This window comes from Pithys albifrons, chromosome 10 (genome assembly GCF_047495875.1).
Source record: "Pithys albifrons albifrons isolate INPA30051 chromosome 10, PitAlb_v1, whole genome shotgun sequence".
In the NCBI taxonomy this organism is placed as follows: Eukaryota; Metazoa; Chordata; class Aves; order Passeriformes; family Thamnophilidae; genus Pithys; species Pithys albifrons.
The window spans coordinates 12,382,503-12,397,087 of NC_092467.1; the positions used below are offsets into that span (position 1 = coordinate 12,382,503).

The 14,585-nt window shown below is 38.4% G+C and overlaps 2 protein-coding genes across 3 annotated transcripts in view; one reads left to right on the forward strand and one right to left on the reverse strand.

Annotated features, from left to right (window-relative positions):
- HENMT1 (HEN methyltransferase 1) lies at positions 1-10,611 on the forward strand. Of its 2 annotated transcripts, none has more exons than XM_071565373.1 (7): positions 1-466; positions 1,527-1,658; positions 3,179-3,291; positions 3,617-3,751; positions 4,170-4,352; positions 5,942-6,119; positions 7,319-10,611. In XM_071565373.1, the coding sequence occupies exons 2-7, from the start codon at positions 1,542-1,544 to the stop codon at positions 7,712-7,714; spliced, it is 1,122 nt and encodes a 373-aa protein (XP_071421474.1). In that variant the 5' UTR covers positions 1-466; positions 1,527-1,541; the 3' UTR covers positions 7,715-10,611. The 2 variants fall into 2 exon arrangements, with proteins under 2 accessions (XP_071421474.1, XP_071421475.1); XM_071565374.1 differs by having other exon boundaries at positions 1-42.
- The window catches only part of EEIG2 (EEIG family member 2), a 20,415-nt gene continuing 14,721 nt past the window's right edge, over positions 8,892-14,585 (reverse strand). Inside the window, exons 6-11 of the mRNA XM_071565372.1 lie at positions 14,033-14,139; positions 13,409-13,504; positions 12,669-12,870; positions 12,450-12,577; positions 11,985-12,054; positions 8,892-11,343 (exon numbers count right to left, since the gene is read on the reverse strand). Of these exons, the coding sequence (XP_071421473.1) occupies positions 11,301-11,343; positions 11,985-12,054; positions 12,450-12,577; positions 12,669-12,870; positions 13,409-13,504; positions 14,033-14,139 (646 nt within the window). The 3' untranslated portion in view covers positions 8,892-11,300. The remainder of the gene's footprint in view (positions 11,344-11,984; positions 12,055-12,449; positions 12,578-12,668; positions 12,871-13,408; positions 13,505-14,032; positions 14,140-14,585) is intronic.

Genomic DNA, 14,585 nt, shown 5'->3' on the forward strand with positions numbered 1-14,585 from the left:
CCGGGCCTCCTCCCACCGCCCCTTCCGCCGGTCCCCGACCCGGTTCGGTTTGGTTCTGTTTTGTTCGGTGCGATTCGGTTCAGTTCAGCTCGGCTCGACTCGGCCTGGCGGCCACCTCACGCCGGCCCGCGGGGCGGAACAGCCCACCGGGGAGCGCTGGTGGCACCGCACGCGCGGTTTGTCAGCCCGACCCGCGGCTGGGTCCCTGCCCTTGGTCACGACGCCAAGGCCCAGTAGGAGCAGGGGGGAGAGCAGCGGCTGCTCCTGCCTCCTTGGCAGCGGAGTGGCAGAGAAGTCCTGGGCTGGTTTGGGCTGGAAGGGACCGTGAGGATCAGCTCGTTCCAGCCCCACTGCCCTGGGCAGGGACAACACCGGGCCAGGTCACTCAGAGCCCCATCCAGCCCAGCCTTGAGCTCCTCCGGGGATGGGGCATCCACACCTTCCCTACTAGTCAAAGGGGTTTAATGTGAGTTATTTCCTATACAAACATTTTCTGTGCGTGGCCAAACTGGGACATTCAGGTCTGTAAATCTTAATGGAGAGAAATCCCACAAGAATAATTGACCAGGTGTTAAAAATACTTTACAATAAACTTCATCTATAAGTAAAGATCGTTAATATTACAAATTGCCTGTTTGCAACGCAAACTGATAGGAATAGCAACTCCCTGGCTGCCAACTTGCACATACTTTTTTGTGATTCCCTGTTTTTAGTGATCTCTGCCTGGCTCTCCCGGGCCGGGCTCTGTCGCTGCCTGTCGCGTGTGTCCCTGCGGGGCGCGACAAACACCTCGGCAAACACAGCAGCCCGAGGGGCAGTGAGATTGGGGGGGGTTAGTGTAAGGAGCAGGGAAACCCCCCCCGCCACGTGTTACCTGCGCAGAGGGAGGCTGGCTCGGGTGGGCATCAGAACCACAGGCACCCTTAGACGCTCACTGATGGCGATTTATGGTCTCACATTAACGAGCATTGAGCGTTGGGGAACACCCCTTGCATGGGGCTGGAATCGGAGGGCTGAGAGTCCAGGGGTCGGGGGAATGATCCAGGAGCCGGGAGGGGCCAGGAGCTGGGGTGAGGGATGTGTGTGTGATCAGAACTGGGATCCCGTCTCTACCCCTGTTTAATTGTGACTCGAAAATCCCAAGGTCCTGAGTTCGAGTCTCAGTGGAGACTGTCGCCTGGCAGTTAAAGCCTCCCTGCCCTCTGATCCCGTCAGATCTTGGATGCTCAGCAGGGTCAGCCCCGGTTAGTACCAGGTGCTGTGACAGTCCCGAGGACTTCACTGTCACTGTCCAAGCTCGCTCGGCCGTGGCAGATGGACCTGAGAACTTAAACGGTGGGGCCAGTTCTGCCAGGCTGAGCCTCACCTAAAAAATCCACTGCACAGGCTGGAAGGGCATGTGGGGAGAGCCCTTCCCAAATCTGCGTTCCCGACATTTGGCCATACATACTGCTGAAAACGGCAAACTCTGTAATTTGATATGTCATCAAGTGCTTCAGAAAATAAGAATGAACTTTCTCTTTTAGCATTGCCAAAACACAATGGATAAGAACTTTCAAAAAGAAGAGTTTACAGAAGTTATTAAATTTACACCTCCTTTGTACAAGCAACGCTACCAGTTCGTTAAAGATTTAGTGGAGAAATACAAACCTAAGAAGGTTGGTATGTTTTGTTTCTTTAGGTTATACATTTGAAAAGAAGTTAACATTTGGTATCTCAGGAAGACAAAATGCACAGATAACCTGTTGACCCAATTACCAAACAACAATAGTGAGGAGCTGTTGTTCAAACTGAATTGCCATAGCAGAGACTTGATGATAATACCTTGGTTTTCGGGGGTGCATATAATTAATGTCACTTGATGGGAAGAGGAGAATATTTAAATGAGAGAAATGCCTTAGCTTGTTTTGGAGAGTAGTGGGCATTTTACTTTTAATTTAATGCTGAGGCATTTGGTTCAAGCTGCTTTCATCATAGTTGGGTTTTGCTTTCTGGAGCTGTTAGTTCCATATGTGGTATCGGGTTTGCCTGGTTGTTCACATGGATGTTCTGAGATGAGAAGTGGCAGTGAGAGTGTGGGATTATGTGAGCCTAATTGCTCTCCACTTTCTTAAGGTCTTTTAACCCCTTCCTGTGTTGTCTTGTCGTCCCCTCCCAACATACTGGAACTCCTGTTTCAATACTACTTTGAAAAGTTAAATTATTAGTAATGTACTGTAGTGTTTGTTTGCTCTTTTCTAACATGTTGTCTACCCTGCCTCCTCCAGAAGCACTTCCTAAATCTGCAGTGTTTAAATCTGAAACTGATGTCAGTGTCTTAGGGGACATGCAAGAAAATGATGGGAAATGCACCTGCAGTGCACTTAAGCAATCGTAGTTCTGGTAAAAGTCTAATCCAGTCTGTGAGGTCATGGCACTGTAATCTGTATTTAAATAGGAGATATTCACTTGTGTTGCATCTATATTTAAATTTGAATTTTGTGATTTACGATGTGGAAGGGATGGGAGGGTAAACTTTGTGTTTACTGACCAGGGAGAGAGGAGCTGGATAGGAACAAGTGAGGATTTCCACATGGAGAACAGCAGTGTGCTTTGGCCTTAACTGAGTCTGAGAAGGAACAGGACGGTTTGGTTTCTGTACTCAACTATATCCTAAGTTTACAGAAAAGAATATCTATTTTTTGTTTTGTGGTCTGAATATTCCCAGACTTCCCCACTCATTAGACTGACCCTGTAAACTTGTTTTATTCAGATTCTTTGCTGCTAACTTGGCTGCTAGTGAGCCTGTTCTCATGTTCTGGGGGAAGAGCAGTCCAGTGAAAAGCAGTGGTGAATGTGAAAATTGCCACAGCTTTTATACTTAAAATCATTCCTTACTGTTATTCATGTGGAAGACATTCTCCACTATCAGTGGGATGTTTTACATGTACTAATTTATAGGTCTAATAACAAAAGTTTAATTTTTCTAGAAAACTTGTAGTATCTTCATATACATTTTTTAAAGGGAATTTTTAAATCTGCATCTGTCCTTCTTGCTTGCAACTGTAAATTTTAGTTGTGATTGTGAAATGCTTTAACATGAATATTCAAAGTATTTGGAATATAAATATTTGGAATAGAAATGTCAAAATATTTGGAGTATGTAGCATTTACACATTGTTTAATGTTTAATTTACAGGTGGCAGATTTAGGATGTGCTGACTGCAGGCTTCTCTGGATGCTGAAATTCTGCCGTTGCATTGAAGTGTTAGCTGGGCTAGATATCTGTGCAAGTGTCATGAAAGAGAAAATGTAAGCTCCTTGATTGTGTTTTAAGATTTGTATTTGTCTTGATGTAGTGGTGTGGAGGCCAAGTATTCACCAAAAGCTGCTCTATCACTCCTTTCCTCAACTGGACAGGGGAGAGAAAATATAATGAAAGGCTCATGAGTTAAAGGGCAGGGAGAGGCCACTCAAGTGTTTGTATTGGATATGCTTTTTTATATTCATGTAAAATAGTCAACCTTTTTGAGATTTATGAGGTATCTATGTAGGGTGTTTTCTAGTTCATTTACATGCACAATTTATCTTGTATTAAGGTCCTTTCTGTAACACTGTATTTTTAATACTTTTGTAGGCATATGTTGTCTCCTCTTCCCGTTGATTATTTGCAACCATCTGAAAGATCCCTGACTGTTACATTGCACCATGGGTCAGTGGCCCATAAAGATCCTTGCATGCTTGGCTTTGACTTGGTGACCTGTATTGAACTGTGAGTATTAGGCCAACACTCTACATTTTTCTAAGTTCATTAGAGTTCAGTTTGGAGTTTTGTCCATACTCCAAACAGACTTGATCAAACCTTGCAAGCAGAAGAGTAGAAGTAGAAAAGTAGCAAATAGAGGAGTGGCATCTACTAATTTGTGCTTCAATTAACCATACTAAGCAATTCAAGTGGTGCTTGCACATGGTGGGCAAAGGATACTGTCAAAAAAGTACAAAATGCAAGAGGAGATTTGCTCGGACAAAACCCCTCTATGCTGCCTCTTGGCCACAGTGGCAGTGCTGATATTGAGACCTAGGTGTAGAATTAAAAGTTACAGATATGGTTTGGGGTTTTTTTTGGGACTGGGTAAGATTAAAGTATGATAGGGTGTTTATAAACACAGACATCGACTTACTCTTTTCAGAATAGAACACCTGGAAGAATCGGAGTTGAAGAAGTTTCCTGAAGTGGTGTTTGGTTTCATGGCACCAAGCATGGTTGTGATCAGTACTCCAAATTCTGAATTTAACCCTTTGCTGCCAGGAGTGACGTTACACAGGCATCCAGATCACAAATTTGAGTGGACCCAAGCGCAATTTCAAAGCTGGTAAGCTCAGTGAACATGGTCTGCTGACAACTGGGTGCTCAGTAGTGTGAGAAACAGATGGCTGTGCATTGTCAGAAGGGTTCACACGTATAGTTTGCTGTCAGTGAAGTGTCACCTCTTGACTTGGTGAAATGTTTCCTTGCTGTTAAGAGTAGTTAAACATATTCTGTGGGTTTTGTGCTTTATGATGGTGGTTAAGTTGGCTTGTTTTTACTGTAAGTGCTCTGCAAAAAAATATTTAAATCTTTTACCTACCTTTTTACATATCTTTATTACACTGAACACATTTGAAGTGTAAGGTATTAATTAGCCTTTTTGCATAATACACTGCTATAAAAATGCTTCATAAAACCCCAAGAAATGTGCTCACTATGTATGGTGTGCAATCACTCAGTCCAGACCTTTCTGCAAGAGTATGAAAGCAGAGTTATCAAATAACCTCAGCAGTGGGGCATGTTGGGTAAGGTCAGGAATAGTTTAGTGAACCATGGTACAGTGAAGGATTTTAAGGAAAACACATGTACATGACAGAGGGTTACATAAGATCTTACTCTTAATATCAGTAGATGTAATAAAAATGAAATCTAGAGGGATGTGTATCCTGTAACATTCAGCTGTCAAACAGTTGTGGAAGAAAATGTGTGGTAAAGAATGCCATACCTCAATAGCTAACTCTTGGTCAGAAACTGTATCTTGGAAATTTTGCCCCTTAAATTGTTTCTGCTGGAGATGGTAAAGTATCCTGTGATTACTGAGTGTGCAGTTTTGCAAAGCTTGAAGGATATATTTTCCCCACATAATGATACTAAAACCTGCCTGCATTATTAGCTGAGGGATAAATACCTTAGAGACCATGTCTATGAGTTTAATAAATTTAGATTTTGCTTTTAGATATTAATGACATTAGAATGATTTTTAAAATTTTTGAGCTGTAATCACAAGAAAGTTGTGTTATGAAGTGTTAAGTATTACAGTATTCTCTCAAATACATGAGTTGTTAATTTAATTTACTACTTTTTCATGGAGAATGCTGCAGGTAGGCAGTGCTGTTTTAGTTCTGTCCAATCCCTTTGTTCACACTGCCTGATACGCTACAAGATGGTTTCCATTTATATGTCACGTACCCCGTTAGAACCTTTATTAGGCAGACTTTACTCTTTATACATTTACAACAAACCACAATTTTTTTTCCTCTATTAACTGGTCTCCTGTGGTTTTGGGGTGTGTATGTTTTTATGGGTTCCTCTCACATAATTTTGTTCTTGAAAATCAGTAGTTTTTAGCTCACTTTTAATACATTTAACTTTTGGTGATTATGTGCATGTGAACATGAATGTTTTGTGCATATATTTTAATAATAATGGTAATGTTTGGATGCCTAAATTACTGAGTGATTCAGGCTATGGTAGGCATATGATTGCAGCTCTGATACAGCAAGTTTTGACAGTGCTTATCTTCAGGCATGTGAGTATTGTTAGAGAAATTGTGCTCAAGCTTTCTCAGGCTCAGAGTCTTGCTTCTTAAGGTTGCCTCTTTACCACATGGAAAGATGAATATTTCATAAGATTGGAATAATTTGTCTTTCTTAGGGCTCTAGAGACTGCTAAATGCTATGATTATTCAGTGGAATTTACTGGAGTAGGGCACCCACCAACAGGAATGGAGAGTGTTGGGTTTTGTACCCAGATAGGTGTGTTTGTTAGAAAATACCCTCAAACCGGTGAATCTGTTCAGTCTGAGGAACCCATTGAAGCAGTTTACAAAACAGTAAGTATTATTTTCTTCCTTTAGAAGTATGAATAAATAGTAGAATTGTCTATGATTGCCTGTGAAAGTGTTGTTACCATGGACTACAATTGATATCGTGTCTTAGCTCTGATTGTCACACACCATCAGATCAAGAGTTTCATTCTATGATTTGTGTTTCTAATTGTATAAAGGCCTTTAACTTTTAGGATGTTTGCTAACTAGCAGTATGGATAATCACTCTCAACATACTCTTATCCTTAGAATGAAAATTCTCAATTCTGTCAAGTATACTATTTTTATAGTTTTTTCCTCTAATCATTCATTATCATTATCAAGCATTAACAATCATTATCATGGTTGTTGGCAATTACACAGACTTTTCAGATACATAAGAAATAAAAAACAAAAGAAGCATTTCTAGCTAAATGCTGTGTGGTATATAAATAAATTTTTTTTTTCAGAGATGACATGAGGTAATAATGCAAAAATAAATATGTTGGGTTTGTTATCTCATGTGTTTCTTATCAAACTAATTTTTATTATGTAACTAATTTATGGGAATAGATCAGTATTTTGAGATGTAATTGGAAAGTAGGAAATAATTACAAACAGTGGAACTTCATTGGTACTGTGTTGGTATAGAGCCCTTCCCAGTGAGCTGGTGGGAATGAGTTTGTCTGCCTAGTTTCCTTAAATGCCTTGGATTATAGCTCAGTACACACAAGTTCACAGATTTTGATGTCACAATTTATTTTTAGCATTCCCTGCAGCTGTGAGAGCATATTTAAAGTTTTATTCTGAAAACAGAATGAATGACATGCTGTAGTCCTGGTTTCCAGATGACAGTTCAGAAGTAGTTTAGAATCCTCATAAGCTGTGGAGGTGTCACCAAAGCTGCTCATGAGTGATGTGATAAGTAAGATAATTACTAAAAAGAACTAAAGAATTGCAGGGCTTCACCTTTCCTGTTCTATGAGTGTAGCTTGCAGGTATAAGTTTGGGGTTTTGTTATTTTTTTAAATTCTGTTAACTGCCATTGTAGCTGTAATACCTAAAATCAACTCATATTGCCTAGTTTTTGTTATCTGAAAATATTTAATAAGCAAAACAGGATTGAATAAAAAAATTCACATTTTAGAAGTTTTTTTGACAGCAAATATTAAACTCTGAGGCTGTGATAGTGATAAACATTTTATATGCTCTTGTATGTTGTAAAGGTCTTCAAAGCAGTGTATCCAAGTCTGAAAGATGAGAAGTTCTTGCAGAATGCAGTTGCCAATGAAGTTATTTTCACAGCCCAAAATATTAAGCATCATTTAATGTCAAAACACGAGGAGTGTGATGATGCTCCTGAGAGAGAATCGAGATTCCAGCCTTCAGTGGACTATTTTTCAGACCATCTCAGAAAACTGGTTGTTGATCCAACCACGGAACCATTTGTCAATGGAAATGAAGTCTATATACCTCTTGTGACAATCTTTTCTTTTCCCAAAGTCAATCGACTTTGTGGTACCTTTGAGAAGTTATGCAAACTCATTGCTGGCAAGGTCACACTGAGCAGTGATGGTTCTGCTGTGGTGTTCAATACTGAACATGAAAATGAGGAGGATTAGATCACAGATTTCTTATACAAAGTTGAGTTAAAGTAATTGTTTTTCCATAGCTGTCAGATGGTGTGCTCTGTATGATAACCAGAACCACACAACCTCCTCTAAACCTCCCATCAGTGGCATTTATCTGCCAGCACCTCTCTCATGGAGTGAAAATGAGTGATTCTGACAATGATAGCAGTAACTCATGGGGGTTTCAAGGCGAGTATCAGGAGCTATAAAGAAATAATTAATTCCCAGGAAGAAAATTAAGTATTTGTTTGCTTTCTATTTCCTTACAGCTATCATTACTAGATTGGTTTTCATAGTCTCTTGTTGGCTCCAAGGATAGCTGATGATAACTCAAACTATATTGTTGTGCTGATGAATGTGAGTCAGACACAGCATTAGGGCCAGTTTTTTCTTATTAGAATAAAATTTATAGATGCCTTGTTCAAGATGAGCACACACTCAGCCTGGATGAAAACCAAATGTTCGTCCAGATGAATTGAAATATGAAACTGACATCTCTGACTGTTCTGTTTTTGGGGAAAAAAAAAAGAGTTGATGAAAAAAATCCAAGAACAAAAAAGTTAGTTATACATGGGACAATTAATTCTCTTAATGCTTACTCTGCAATTGATTGGTTACTGAACTGATCGAGTGCCAAATAGTTTGTACTATAATTAGCTCCAAATTTCACTACTCTAGATATTTTTCTTAATGTAAGAACAGATACTCAGTGCAGTACCAGAAAGCTTGGTTATTTTGAATGCATAGATGAAAAGAGAAATACATACTACAGTTACTGTTTTGAAAAAAGGTGATCCATAGGATTACAGAAACTGTATGAAGACCTTTAGTAGATCTTTACACTTGACTGAGGAGGATGAATTCTGTCATTTGCAAGGTGAGCAGGGACTTTGCCCAAGTATTGGTAGTTGTGGAGGCTGCCCAATAAATTAACCTACCAATATCTTCCCATGTTAAAACTGATTTTTCCTTTGTGTAAGACTGACATATTACCTTTCCTGTCCAGGAGGCAGATGAGTAACTGTCCTAGTAATTGTGCCATTAAATACTTTGTGGACTGGAGAGGGAGTTTAATTTACAGAGGTAAAGCTGGAAGACAGTAGAGAAACTGAAGACACTTCCATTTCAGTTTGTAATTTTTTGTCTTTAAAAAAAGAGACAATTGTTTAGGAACTGATTCCAAGCTGAAGACATGAGTTTATTGAATGTCACAGATTTGCATTTAAATACAGTTAAAAAACCCATAACCCACCAATACATCCCTAACAGTTTACTATATGGAAGTCTCCAGTATTCTTATAACACAGTTTACAAACAGGAAAATGCAACGTCTAAATATGAAGGTTATGTTCCATTTAAAATATGCAAAATTAGAGAATCACTTCATGAAGAGTTGTCACTCAAGTCAAAAGAATAAATTACTAGGATACAGTTTTATTAAAAGATGAGTTTCCATGTCAACTTCCCTAGAAGATCTGATCAGCAAGAAAAGAATTGTTTCTAGTAAACAAAATATCTAATCTATGACAATAAGCTGTGTCTTCTAACAAAATACAAATCTGGGCTATGGAAATTCCCTTGAGAATTACACACATAGCTGTACAATGTTTTCTAGAAGTCTGTTTTCCTCAACCTATGTGTAGTTTTTCTAGTAAACTGAAGTGAGCTACAGTCTACCTACTAATGGTTTTAACAGATTTGTCAACAAGTGCAGCAGTGTTCAAGGGTACAGGAAGCAAATAATGTATTCCAATTTCTTGCATTGTTTACTTGCAGTGGGATTTTTTTTGATACAAGTTAGTTATATAACAGGAAAGGACACTGTAATGCTCTAAGAGATAGTTGTATACTGGCAGTTGAGTAGTTTCTGTTTAAAATTCCTGTAGAGAACAGAAATCGATAATACCACACTTCTAGTAACAGCAGCTAAAATAGAATCTTGGTATTAATTCTTTTACCTAATTAAACACTTTCAAGAGATTATAAGTAACAGTAGGAAATAAAAGTATTTAAGTACCAAAACTGAGAAATAGCTTACATACTCATCATATTCAATAACAGTACTCAAGCTTTACAATCTGAAATTTCCTTAAAAATACAAATAAAAATTAGTTTAATAATTCTGCTATGGATTTTAGGAAAACAGCTTTTCCTAATTTAACCTATTAAATATAGCCTACTTCTACTTTAATAAAAAGGTGTCAACCATCACTCTGAGTAGAATTTGAAGCATTCTGAGCTTTCAAAAGTGGCCACATTATTTTTATTTATTTCAAGACTTGGTGATAAACAGTACCGCTAAACATAACAAAATTAGAATAATTTGCAGCTTGCAATTAATTACACCTCACATAACATATTCCTTTAAAAATGGATTCTTTCATATTCTCAATGCAAATTTAAAGAGATCTTTCTTGCCTGTCAAGCAAATCACGACTTGTGCAAATTTAAATACAGTACATTGACTTTAATGCAACAGTGGACAGAGAGTGGAGGAAGGAGGTTTCAACAAAGATGTTGCACACTAAAACTTTTTCCAAGTGCAGAGTACGTCTACAGTAAAGTGCTTCTCTTAAGTTATATTAATAATAGTATAGAAGTCTACCTAGTTTTAAAGCTTAAGTTCTTAGTAAATTGTTTAATCTCCCTGTACATCCCCAGTCCTGCAAGGCACAATCAAAACATAAGCAAAGCACTAGCTTTGAAGGATACAATAAAAAAAATTAACTGGTAGTAAACTAGTGACTAGGTTTGTAAACAATACCATCCCATTGATTCTTAAGGTTCATGCATTGTTGGAGTGAGTTTCTCTGGAAGCAGCTTTTGACCTCCAAATTTAACAATAAAGCCATCTTTCTTGAAAATACACGTCTGTGCCTTAGTGTTTTCATGTGGAATCCCTCTTTTTTATCACTTGAACAAAGAATATGTCATGATGCATTTAAACCTGTGGTAACACCACTGATTACTGGGTGGTTCAGATGTATTGAGTTTTGTTGGGTTTTTTTAAATGCTTGTGAAGTTCATCTCTACTGTTCAACCTTACAGTGAAGTTGTGCTCAGTACTCTTAAGGTGTTGGTTATGTTAAAATGTAGCTGGGCTGTTTTGTGGAGGCCATAACTGGCTTGATAATGACTGACTTGATAGAAGTAATTAGCTTCTACAAGAGTAAAATGGTAGGTAGGATCAAATTAAGTAATTACTTAAGATGCAACTTTCAGAAGCTTCATTAGAAAGGAAGTTATGAACTAAGTACATCACCACAAGTGATCTCCTGTATAAAATACTGAAATGGGACTCACTTCATCATGCTTGTGAAAATGTTTCACACAAATCAAAAATAATCCCACTAACATCAGGCAGAGCTTACAAAAACAGTCCAAGTGCTCTCACAAGGTATACGTAGCTAAACATTGCCTTCGTAGCACAGAAGATGCTGCTCTGTGAGCAACAGGCATTCCATTCCTTTTCAGAAAAGGATCACATTGAGTTCATTTTGTGTTCCTCAACTCTTGCAACAGAGCAAACAAAACCAGAAGTATCAATCCAGGTGTTCCTCTTGTTTGTCATTGTAGTTTAGCGTTTTATCACCACCTGCTCATATGCTCCAGATCCTGATCTGAAAGTTTGAAAGAAGTTAGCTCAATGTCAGTTTAAATGAAAGCTAAACAGCAAGTATCACAGATCAGTAACTTTATTGTTTAAACAACCCAACCAACCAAATCCCCACCAAGAAAACCCCCACCACCAGCCCCAACCAAACAGCTAAACATGAAGGAGGGTGATTATTACCATGCCACCAAGTCACCTACAGTTTAATGCATTAAAGAGTTTGGTGTTACACTGAAGTCAAAACAGAGAAAAAAAGTAATGTTACTGGAAAAGAAGTTACTATTGGAATTCTCTATAGTTTCTTAAACATCACCTTTAGGATACCCGTCCCCACAGCTATATCATATGCAGCTATTACTTTTCATATAACTTTATACATAAACAGATAAGCCTACCTAAAAAAACCAGTAAGCAATAGTAATCTTATGTTAAGATACAAGAAAAACATTGTAAAAACCAAAATTCTCTCAACCCCCACATGACAGACTGTAGTAGGTTTTCCATGGCAAATTGCAATACTATGTAAAAAATTCTTGGAGCAAGCTCTGGGCTATACAACAGTAGTATGTTCTGTACCCATACATGTTATCAGAGATAAACATTGATGTGCTCAGTTTGCAGATAAGCAAAGTTGTTCAGGCTACATACCTGTTAGGTAGATGATGGCTTCCAAAAGAAGTGCTTCCACCAGGGCCCACAAATAATCTTAAACCTTCTTCTAAAAAGGCAAGTGAATTAAAATATGTTAGCTTTCTTTAATGTTGCCCTAGCTAAAACTAAGTACTTTTGAATCTACTAGCATTTTGTAGCTGATACTTTCAGATACAAATATTTTAAGTAATGAAGAACCAGATCACATGGCTTAGGTTGGAGGAACTATCTTTGTTGTAGATTTGCAGCTGCTCTTTTAAGGCTTAAAGTAGTTACTTGGGAAAGTTCACTGAGTCATGTAAGGGTATTTTCAACTTCTGTGAGACAGGGTGAAGCAGAAAATGTAGTAATGTGTATGCACAGTCCTTATGATTGCAAGCAACAAGGACCATGAAGAGAGTTTTTTCCTAAGGCCTGTAGTGTAAAACATTTTTCCCTAAGCTTCCTTATTTATCTCCATACCTTCAGCACTTGAGTCTAAACTGAAATCTTGGCTCTGGAGTATTTTTTCAACTATATCATCAGCATCAACCCTGGTAGCATCAACCCTCTTCAGCTGTGACTCCACAGAATCTTGCTTTACAGGATGCCTGTAAAAATAAACACATTTAGAGCTCTTAGAAGTTATATAGTAATTTGTATTTTACGTCTGCTAGATAAGGCCTTTGGGTTTAAGTGTACCTGCATTGTTTTTCTGATGGCACATCATCAGTAGATGTGTCAATATTAGCTTCAGTTACTTTTGGCTCAGTCTCCTCACATGGCTCTAGAATACTTCCAGTTCCTGTTGAGGTACTGCCCACTGAAGTACTGCCCACCGAGGTGTTTCTCCTGTGGCAGAGTTCAGACAGGCTGGATGATCTCGAGTGACATGTGCTATATCCTGTTGGGAGAATGCAGGAGAGTTGGGTTAAGTGTGTTGTTGACAGCCAAGGTCCATCCTGAAAGCAGAATTTGTGTTCTGTCTTCTTATCAAGAGACTTCAAGAGCCTATGAATGTATGTGTATACATCAACTAGGCAGTTGACTTCAGGTTTTGTATTCCAACAAATGCCATTTTCTTTTTCTTCTAAATAACTCTTAATTCATAACAAATACCATGATAGGTATCATCCCCATCAGCTTTTAGAGCTATGTCTCCATTTGCAGGTTTGTTTTTTTTCTTACACACAAGACATAAAAATCTCATTCAGATATCTTAGTTGGAGGCAGCAAAGGCAAAAAGCTCTTTTGCATCAGAATAGATACTTTATTGTCATTTTAAGAGGGGAAAAAATGTTACCCTCCCCACACCTGAAAGTCCTAGGAAAAAGCTTTCAACTTCAAACCCTTTTTAAATCAAAGTATATTTATTTTCTACTGTTTAAACCTGTGCAAGTAAATAACCCCTAACAACTTGTAACAAAATTGTTAACAGCTACCTGACAGTTTTGATTGCTGACTTGCATAGCTTGATGTTCTGGAATGTCCACATGCACCAAGTTCATCTGGGACTGAGGCACTCTTCGATGGGATATCTGCAACATGTGCAAGTCAGATAGTGTTCCTAAAGTCATCTTATTACTGCTTTGCCTGTAATCCTGATTAGATTCACAAGTGAGATTTCCTAGAGTGATTATAGACTTGACACTGGTTTTCTACAAACTTTTTGGAGATTCAAGTGTTGCAAAAATACCATGTATGTTAATGAACATGCATTCCATTAAAAAACCCATAATAGCTGTCTGAGTAAAACGGAGTAACGGAGTTAGAAATATTAGTATGAAATGTAGTTCTAGATAAGTCTACAGTCTCAACATTAAAGAGATGACCATGCTTATCTCTAGTATCATAGTGGAATGTTGTGCCAGATGTTTTCTGTCTGAATAATTAACTGTGGTTAAGATCTTCAGCTGTGTTTGAAAGTAGAAAATAATAAGCCATGTAAGAAGGTTCCTTTGTGGGCCAACTGTCAGCATCCCTGTAAGATCTGAAGTATTTTGTACATCTCAAAACCATGAGGCCAGTTATAAAAGCATTGAGAAATTAAGAGCATTATTCTTTACCTGCTAGACCCAGGTGTGCTACTTTTAAGTTTTCTCCACCTTTCCTGTCTTCATGCAAAGATTCTGATTCTCCAGCAATTGCTATAGATGTTGCCGTGGAAGGAGGCCTGTAAAAAGAAGGTTGTTCAGATTTGCTGTACTGTTCTTGTAATCCCTCCAAATTGATTAGCACATAGTTCTCCTTTCAAATAACTTGGTATAATTCATACTGAGCATCAAATTAATAGCCCTGCAATTCTTTTCTGGAAACATGCTGCCTAGTGCCCTGTTGAAAAAAACCAAAAAAACAACAAAAAGCTTTTGCTATTGAGCTTAAGGACACTTCACAGAATCCCCTCATACCCTTGGCCTCTCAGGCTTCTGGGGATGCTGGCATGGACTTTTTTTTTTTTCCCCTGATGATTGGTGGAGTGGTATGTCTTTATTTTGAAGTTCTTAATTATTTTTGAAGTGTATGAATCACAGGATAGTTTACATGCTAAGAATATATGTAATTCAGTAGTTCATGGAATACATGACAAGATGGTAAGTTAAAAAAACCCCAAACATGCAC